The sequence below is a fragment of the Crassostrea angulata genome, chromosome 6 (assembly GCF_025612915.1).
Source record: "Crassostrea angulata isolate pt1a10 chromosome 6, ASM2561291v2, whole genome shotgun sequence".
In the NCBI taxonomy this organism is placed as follows: domain Eukaryota; kingdom Metazoa; phylum Mollusca; class Bivalvia; order Ostreida; family Ostreidae; genus Magallana; species Magallana angulata.
The window spans coordinates 3,466,817-3,476,102 of NC_069116.1; the positions used below are offsets into that span (position 1 = coordinate 3,466,817).

Consider the following 9,286-nt stretch of genomic DNA (forward strand, 5'->3'; position numbering starts at 1 on the left):
CAACCTGGCTCCACGGCCACTAAAATGTTCAAATCACGCATTCAGTCCTCAACACAAATCCTTATATGAGAAGTGCATAAATTTGAATTCAAATCTCAATATTGAAGCTGAGTATTGACTTGAGGAAAGTTGGTGACGTCTGGGCCAGGTCATTGGTTCAACTAAGGCTAATATTTGACTACAATATTATACATTAGCTCGCTTTTACAAAGATGTGACCGTTTCTAGTAGTAATGGCGGTCCTATAAACTGAACTTTATTTATTTTACAACGATTGACAAGCAAGTCCTACAACTCATTCTAATATTTCTCGTTGGTACCGATGTAAGCGCGAGGGGGTTATTGGGGTGGGAAGAAGCCGGAGTACCCGGAGAGAACTCACGTGTCCAAGCTGGCGACCGTCATACCCTATCACTTACAGCCACTGTTGATCACGAGGATCGAACTCGGGTCGCAGCGGCGACAAGCGAGTGCATTGTCCACTACGCTACTTGGACCCCTATCTTCATATTCGGTCCTATGACACATCAAGTGGTGCAGAGAAATTGAAAACCGCGCGTTAGCCCGGTATGATAATTTGTCTGCACTGCTTGGTTTGTCATAGGAACGACGACATCCAAAAATAAGCATTTAATGCTTATATTTATATTTTCATACTGATGTCTAATTTTATAAAATATTGTGAATCGCCACTTTAAAGCCATGATTTGCGCTTTAATTTAAAGATATGAAACATACATGTACATGGAACATCCATATTAGCATGTTATTTAGTAAGCTTCCGCGACAAAAATATAGAGCCAGAAAGATTTTGGAGAAAAATCTTATTTGATGAAGGAGAAGATTTATATTAATAATCGTTTTTCGAAAGTACATATTGACTTGGTTAGGAAAGATTGAAAGTTTCATTCAATGCTACAAAAATAAATATACTAAAAAAACGTGAAAACGTTTGTATCTGTACCCATTGCGCATGAATTAGCAAAGTGTATTCATTTAAACACTAAAATGCTTTCCTTTTCTGCAGAAAAAATACATAACCCGTGTTAGCGGGTTATGTAATTTTTTTTGCACTAATCGCTATCTTCATAACCCGAATGAATCATCAAATTAAGCAATTTATTGTTTATATCAACATTTTTCTTTTAGCTAAATAATAAATTGATTTTGAAAAGTTAGTAGAATTCACTAAATCACTGTTAATGAACAAAAGGACGTTAGCTTAAAGAAACAGTGATCAAATTGTGAGACTTGGAATCTGACATCATGACGATTATATTATGCAGTCCGTGATCTTTCTTAGGTCGCTGTAGATTTTGACCAATCGATGAACAGGGCGTGTAGATTTCAGTCTGGCTGTTTCTATAGAGCTATGAATTAACTATAAGTTTCCGTAAGAAATAGAGGAAATAATACTTGGTAGATGTAAACATAGAAAACTGAACGTTGCAGATTTCCAATGCAAATATAAGGGGAAATATACACTGAATATAAATATATAAGGTTAAAAGCTTAATTTTCTGGCCGCTTCCTGGCCCAAGGGGTTATGGTAATGGTATAAACATGTGAAAAATATAAAGGGAAGTTTGTATACATGTACGGTGTAATTGCTTTTAGAGTGTAAGTCTAGCATGATTTTACAGTTAAGAACTACGACCTTGTCACAACCTAACATTTATAAAGTGATAAAAATAATTTGTGGTTGAAATACATTAAATACACGTATACCGTATGTTACTTCAATTAGTTTTCGTTTTTAGAATTAAAAGTATATATTATAACTAGAAATAAATAGTTTAATAATATTTTATGAAATCTGAATATTTTAATGCAATGCTTGAATAAACTGTTTAAAAGGGACATATATTCCAACTGAAAAGTAATTAATATATTTGTCAATATTTTTTGATTGTATAAAACCAAATTTTAAGGTAATTGATCCACATGAACATTTATAATGTTTTGATACAAATTTGTTTCTACACGTCGTTGATAAATGAGATGACATTAAATGTTAAAGAAAATAAATACCAAATGTGATTGAAGCAAGGTTTAAGGATTAACTTTGTAAATAGCATGTCACATTGTTAAACACGTATTACTCGTATTGGATATTCACAAATATGGTTGATTTAACTGTATATATTGTTATGATTGCCACTTTTGAAAACACTCATACCTGATTCTTCCTTATTTGTTCCAAGTTTCAGTTAAAAAAGACAGCTGTAATACGTATAAAACTTTGTTGGTTTACATTTGTCATAGGCTTATTTCCCTCGGTGCATGTACAACCGGAAATACTTTTATGTCAGGTTGGACAAATTTAAGAAAAACCAATACAGTACAACTTTGACAACACTGTCATTTTATTTAAAATAAAAGCAGTAAGAGTTTCATTCTCTCGCTGCAGTCAAATGATTTAGTCGTTGATCAGTGTTATATCAATGCTTGGTTACTGGAGCAAATGTTGTGCAATCTGACAATGTTACAATTTAAATTAAACAAAGCAAAACGTAACATTGTTAATGCTTTTGTTTCAACTGAATTAGATTTAATTTTTTTTCTTTCTTTAAATTATGCCTGCAAATGTAAGAATTACTTGAGATAATTTAGCGTTATTTAGAATACACACAAGCTTAAGTTTAAATATGAATATCTCCACATAGTAATTTACGTTTGTAGTTTTTCATTTTACTTCTTTCCTCGCATTTTAAGCAGAGTCTTGGCTGTAGGCAGGCAAATCGCCAATGTTACTATAAATAGCACAACTTCAAAAGTAAACAGAAAACCAAACAGCATCAAAGTAAAAGCTTCCGCTATACCAAATAGTTTTCTCAAAAGTGTTGGCATTTTGTGTCTTTTTAATTTCGAGAGAATTCTCTATCTATTTTTAGTTCTCTTATTAATAACATATTTTAAAAACAAGACTATGCATTTTGGACACATATAATGCGTATGAAAGAGAGATATTTTCAGTCTTCACTACACAATATGCGTAAAGACACACCAAAAGAGCCCTGCTTTCAGTACTTTATGAATTGTTTTAACATCATTTTAATCCCTCTGCTTTGTTTTGTCAGACACACTAGAATTTTACAATGCTGGAATGTTGTCATATGTTACATATACTACATAACCTCAGAGTCCTATTTGTCCATTTGACTGTCTGGTGTATAAGATTTGTTTGTATGAGTCAAATCAGCTTGATTCGCATATAGTTCTTTATCGGAAGACGGTTCTTGGGTTATTGAATATTTTACTTGCATTTTTCTTTTGCGAGAAACTGAATCAGATTGTGAGTCAGGAAACTTTAACATCACAGTTTTACCGCCATTTTTCCGTTTCCCTTGTTTTGTGTTTACAGAATGGTTATTGGTTGTTTTACACGGATGTGTGGTTTTGTCTGTTTGTCGATCTGACGATTGGTTCTGAATTGCTTTACAACTAATGTTATCCATCTCTTCATCAACTCTTTGCTTGGTGGTATTCTGTAGATGGCAGTTTATATTTACACTTTTTATGGTTTGCTGAGGAAGGGCATCCGGGTTTAACCCTAGACAAGGTGCCGGGTTGTCTGTCTGCATGTTCTGCGCGGATTGTATATCTGAATAGAAAGTGTCATCGTTACTACAGAGCTTAAAACTTACCAGTACCACTTAGATTTAATTTTTTTTTTTTTTTTACAAAAATTAAAGATTTTAAAGCTAGCTTAGTATATCCCAACATGTTAACCTTTTCTTTTCATTATCTTTGAATACAGCAATCTACAAAACAAAAACAGAGTATTCATATAGTCCTTACTTGGAATGAATGTATTTATCAGTTTTAGTAAAACTCAAATAACTAATGTTCATACCTGATACATATAATACTGATGAGCAATACAGTGATAGCAAATACCAACGAGGGGAGGATGTTTTCGTCAATGAATGGTGATTCTGTTTTAAAAAAAAGTGACAACCTAAGTAAGGAAACTATACTGTATGAAATACCACGTAAATCTATCTATCTATCTATCTATCTATCTATCTATCTATCTATCTATCTATCTATCTATCTATCTATCTATCTATCTATCTATCTATCTATCTATCTATCTATCTATCTATCTATTTATCTATCTATCTATCTATCTATCTATCTATCTATCTATCTATCAATCAATCAATCAATCAATCATTACAGTACATTCAACAAAGATATTTAAAACGAACTCTCTTCGAAAGTGTTAAACGTTCTTGATTGTGTTCTACGTTGTCATTTTCAAAGAGTGATGAACTGACTTTGGAAAACCACAGTGAAGAAAGCAGAAAAAAATCATTCTGTAAAATACACAGTGGTTGGTTTGTTATTAGTACAGGGACCAGGACCACAAAATCACAGGATCTTGAACCAGATTTTAACCAGATTCATTAACAACGCCACGGAGGATATCCGAATTTGTCAATATTTAGAAGAATAAAAAAAATTGTAATAATCTAAATAGTTCTTTCCAATTTGCTCTTCTGTAGCAAAATCTCATGGTGTTTTGAATGCACTTACTATGATTTGACTTATAAACTGTTGAATTCTCGGCATATTCCGTTGTCAATTTCTGATCTGTAAATACACATTGATCTATTCGTAATGAGTTTAACTGTTATATCACTTTTCTTTGAACATACTTTATTTTATTGGTTTTCTTCAATGTTGCAAATATAATATCAGAGATTTTCACAAACTATTACGTTATTAATTTTGTGCATCAGATATCTTTAAAGCGTATGCTAAAATTTGTGTTGTTGTTTTGGCATGTTGTGTCCAAAAATCACGTAAAAAACTTACTAGGATTTATTAAGTATTGCATTTTTTTTTTAAATTAAAAAGATATACCTTGATCTGTACAGTTAACACTGTTTTGGTTACAAAGGCAACCCCTTATAGGATCACAAAACATTTCAGAGGAACAAAGGCATGGTTTACTGCAAAAAAGTCCATAATATCCAGGCGGACAGGTCATGGAACAGTTTTCTCCATTGGTGCCTGGGTCACACTCTGCAACGATTTATTTTCATTACGAATGATTGATAAACCCAAATGGTGAGTCTTCACTAGTGTAACTTCATTATTTCAAATTATTTTACACACATGGCAATGTGCTATAGAAATTATTTAAGTGAAACAGAAGTATTGAATAAAGCAATATACTTTCACAGGATGAATCTCTGCCATTCAGTCAACTGAATGATAACTGAATGGTCTGGAAAGGTGACTGAATGGCACACATATGCCATTCAGTCACATTTCAGTTACCTTTCAGTCACCTTTCAATTAACTTAATGGCAGAGATTCATCCTGTGTTTGATATATGATACTCAATTTTCAGCGGAAATGTTTGTAATCATTTACTTGTCTTCAATATTGTTGAAAACTTGAAAAGGTAATAATGAATGTATTATCAGGTATAATGAACGCTAAAAAGTACATACAACAAATTAAAAAAAGAGTCTTGCTTGGTTATCTAATAGAAAAAAACAAACTTTCTTAAAACACACAAATCATTTTGCTGAGATATTATCGAAAAAATATCAAATAATAACATTAGATAAAATTGAATAAAAGACATTTTTTATTCGAGCGGAAGCTGAAAAGATGAAATAAGTGTTACTGAAGTTGCAGTACGAAACAGTTGATCTAAAATGATATAAAATGTTAATTAGTATAAGCAGGAAATTGAATATGTCAAGATGTTTCAAGCGTTGTTCATCTTAAAAGAAAACCCTGAATTTTCCCTAATAAGAATCTCTTCCTTTACAGTTCATAGATAAAGTGGCAAATGGCAATTGGATTTTTTTTACGATAATTAGAAAATACATTGCAAAAATGGTTTGCTGAACTAAAGTGTTGAGAGCGGCAAACGAAATGAATTTCTTAAAATTTTGTGAATAAATGTCGTTACACATTGTAAAGACACTGATCAGAAACAGGCAGTTAAGGAAGGAGTCTTTCCGGTTTTCGACTTATCAAATCCTAATGAGAATTAATTGTTCATTAAAAAAAGATGAAAGGAAATTAAAATATCATATTTTTTTTTATTATCACACCACTTTTGATAGAAATAGTAATCAAGGTTTAGAATCTAACAAGGACAATATTTTTGGCGGAACGTTGGCGTAGGTATACTTTTTTTAAATTCAAAATTGCTGTAGATTCATGAGTCTATTAGGAATTCTAAAAACAAAAACATAAATGTTGGATTTTTTCAATTAATGTGAACTAATGATAAGATAGTTGGGTTTAAAAATATGCTGTTAAATTTGATTAAACTATCAGATAACATTTTATTAGCTTTTAAGCACTCATTCTATAAATAGATCTATGTGAAAAACTAAAATCGGAATTTCTCTTTTATAAAATGTTCAATATGTTATAATCGTTTTTGTAAATTTACATCTTCAAATTTAGTCTTTATAATATGTAAAAATCAGAAACATTTTTATAATTAAAGCATGAAAAAATAATCAGAATATCTTTAAAATTGTCGAAAATTAGCGGAAAAGCGTGCTAAACAATATCAATTTAAGTTTAAATATTTATTCCGATTTAGTATTATACTAGATTTTGACCCATGCGTGCACGGGTTGATATTGCAAATGATATTGGACATTTACATGATTATCATGAAATAGATACATCGACACACCGTATTGTTGACATTCACAGAATCAAACTTTAGGCCTACAATTATGCTACTAATTTCAATATACTCTGCTTAGTTAGAATAATCTTTGTCTCAGAACAGGCCTTCACCACAGTTAAAATGCATCCCTTATATCCGTAATGTAGGAGAAAATTGCAGAGTTTTTCCGAAACGATTTTGGAGAAAATTAATGAAATTGCCTTGATATTAAAAGCCAAATTATTTTATTTTTACAAACAATTTTGAGGCTGTAGATACATTACATCTTAAAATTCAATTCAAACTATTGAAGAATTCGACACTTTTTCACCAACATTTATTACTCGCTTCAAATTTACACACCGTGATGACATTGGGAACTCCCGGGATTTTTCAAACTAAATGAAATGTGTTAGTGTTATCTCCCGTATTTTCTTTGTTTAACAGAATATAGAGCAAATTTCCAATGAAAATTTACACGTATTTGTATTATCGTTTCTTAGTTTATCCATGCAAAATGTTATATTATGGAAACATAAATTAAAAAGCCTCCCGTGATTTAGCGTAAATGCAATGCGCATGCGCAAGATTGTAAAATCAAGATGATTTTCAGAAAATTTTGAGCAATTATCGTTGATTATTAATTAGCGAAGATTGATTAAAAAAATTAGAAACAAATTGGTAATCTTCAAGGACTAATAATTTTTAAAATATATAGAACAAAAGCCAGTACTCTTCCGATTTATCGGTATTAAAGGCCAAAAATTCGAGTCTATTATTGTGATAGTAAAGAAGCTTAAAGACATTCTTTTTTCTATTATTACACTGAAGAATAGCAGCTTCATATCTTAAACATGTTTTAATTTTATCATCCTTTTGTTGATAGAAGTGACCTTAGTAGTAACCTTGACCTGACCTTTTCGCGAAAATTGGATTAAACTGATAGAATCATGAGGTTATATGATCTGTTTGACAGTGTAGAAATGTCATGATTTTCTGAATATAAGAAGTTTGTCTAATAACAAGAAGACTCCTTCATTAAGATATCAACAACGATGATTAATGTTTCAAGATAAAATGTATTCTTTCACAAATGTAGTAAGATCAAACCACCGTTGAAATGTTATTTGTATAATCGACAATAGTCTTGACTATCTCTTACACTGTGTTTATTAAATTTTTATGAATATACTTGAATATTTAATATAGATCTTAAAATAAAACTTTCCTGGATTGATGAAATAAAATTGTCTAAGCGCCCTGAAATCAACAGACAACATATTGTGGAAATCATATCTTTTTAAAGAAGGATTACATCCATTGTCAAATAAACAGACGTTGGATAACAAAATTCGGGAATCATTAACACCAAGTGCCCTGAAATTTACTTCTCGTTGTTATGTCTTTAAAGCAATTTCAGTTCGTTTGTTTTTTTGTAGAACGTCGACAAGGAATGAGCAGACAAAACATTCATTAAAAAAAATAATAGTATCAAATGAAGATAAGAGTGATATCAATTAAACGTTGTATAATGATTTTAACACATCTAAAAGCATATGTTTATTTAAGCTACATTTTTTCAATCGATAGAAAATTTTACTCACCTAAACACATGTTTTCTTTTAGAATATATCCAAAACAACATGTGATGATTGAGCTGAAACATATCATTTATCTTAAATTTAGCATTAGCATTCACGGTTAGCACAACAAAAATAGTCAAGCATAAAAAATAAGCCTATCATTAACCATAAACCTTTTCATTAAATGGTATAAAAACCCATCGCAAATGATTCTAAGGTTAATGAACACAAGCGCGAATTCAGTCTTGTGGATTATGTATTGTTTAATCAGTTTTTCTTTTGTTTATATAACTTGTCATTCGACAAATGTTTAAAGCGTTTTTAAAAGACTACAAAGTAACTGTAATTTTTTATAGATTAAACGATTCTTTCACCTTTTTTTGTTATACTAGTAGTGAATCAAACAATGTCAAAAAAGTAACAATGGGTTTTGCAATGGTAATTGCTTGTCATTATTGTAATGACATGTAATTTACGTTAGCAATTTACTATACGCAGATTTCATTTCACACACTGTTGCTCTGTCGTTCATGTTTGCAAATGTTCAATGTTTGATTTCAAGAGAGACGTTTGTGGATAATAATTCAATTCAATTAAAGCATAAACCAACCTGTTCGGTGGCATACATACTCCTGGTCCAGTGATATTTTTGCAGAAAGTCAAAGAAAAGCTTACACAATACATCAAACAAAACAATGAACGGTTTTCCATTACTAATGTTGGTTGCTGTTCAAATGAAACATACCAAGAAAAGGGGGATATACGCTTGTACAATGCTACACAAAAAAACGGTCAAACGTTGTCGGAGGCATTTCCTAGTTGTTGTTTATAAACTCATAGTAAACGATTCGCGTACTTTGACTGCTCACATCGTTATATTACAAACACATACGTGTTTATTTCCTTATTATTAATTTTTTGTACTTACTTTGGGCAAAAAATCAAAAAAATATTTCATGTAGAAGTGCAGTACCTTATGATGTCCTAATTATAAATTCGTCCTTGATAATGGTTATTTTAAGCGTCGTATCATTAGGAGAATGAA

At 31.0% G+C, this 9,286-nt stretch overlaps 1 protein-coding gene across 1 annotated transcript; it reads right to left on the reverse strand.

Moving 5' to 3' along the window:
- Positions 1 to 2,834: 2,834 nt before the first annotated feature.
- On the reverse strand, positions 2,835 to 8,952 carry LOC128190605 (uncharacterized). Its single transcript, XM_052862722.1, has 7 exons — positions 8,852 to 8,952; positions 8,263 to 8,315; positions 4,873 to 5,034; positions 4,543 to 4,599; positions 3,857 to 3,938; positions 3,733 to 3,764; positions 2,835 to 3,604 (listed from the first exon to the last, which is right to left on the reverse strand). The coding sequence occupies exons 1-7, from the start codon at positions 8,950 to 8,952 to the stop codon at positions 3,147 to 3,149; spliced, it is 945 nt and encodes a 314-aa protein (XP_052718682.1). The 3' UTR covers positions 2,835 to 3,146.
- Positions 8,953 to 9,286: the final 334 nt, after the last annotated feature.

Coding starts and splice junctions, on each gene's coding strand:
- LOC128190605 (XM_052862722.1), bottom strand. CDS start 8,952: ATGGAAAACCGTTCATTGTTTTGTTTGATGTATTGTGTAAGCTTTTCT. Junction 8,316..8,851: donor GTATGTATGCCACCGAACAG/GTTGGTTTATGC, acceptor GATATGTTTCAG/CTCAATCATCACATGTTGTT. Junction 4,600..4,872: donor TGTTAACTGTACAGATCAAG/GTATATCTTTTT, acceptor GTGTATTTACAG/ATCAGAAATTGACAACGGAA.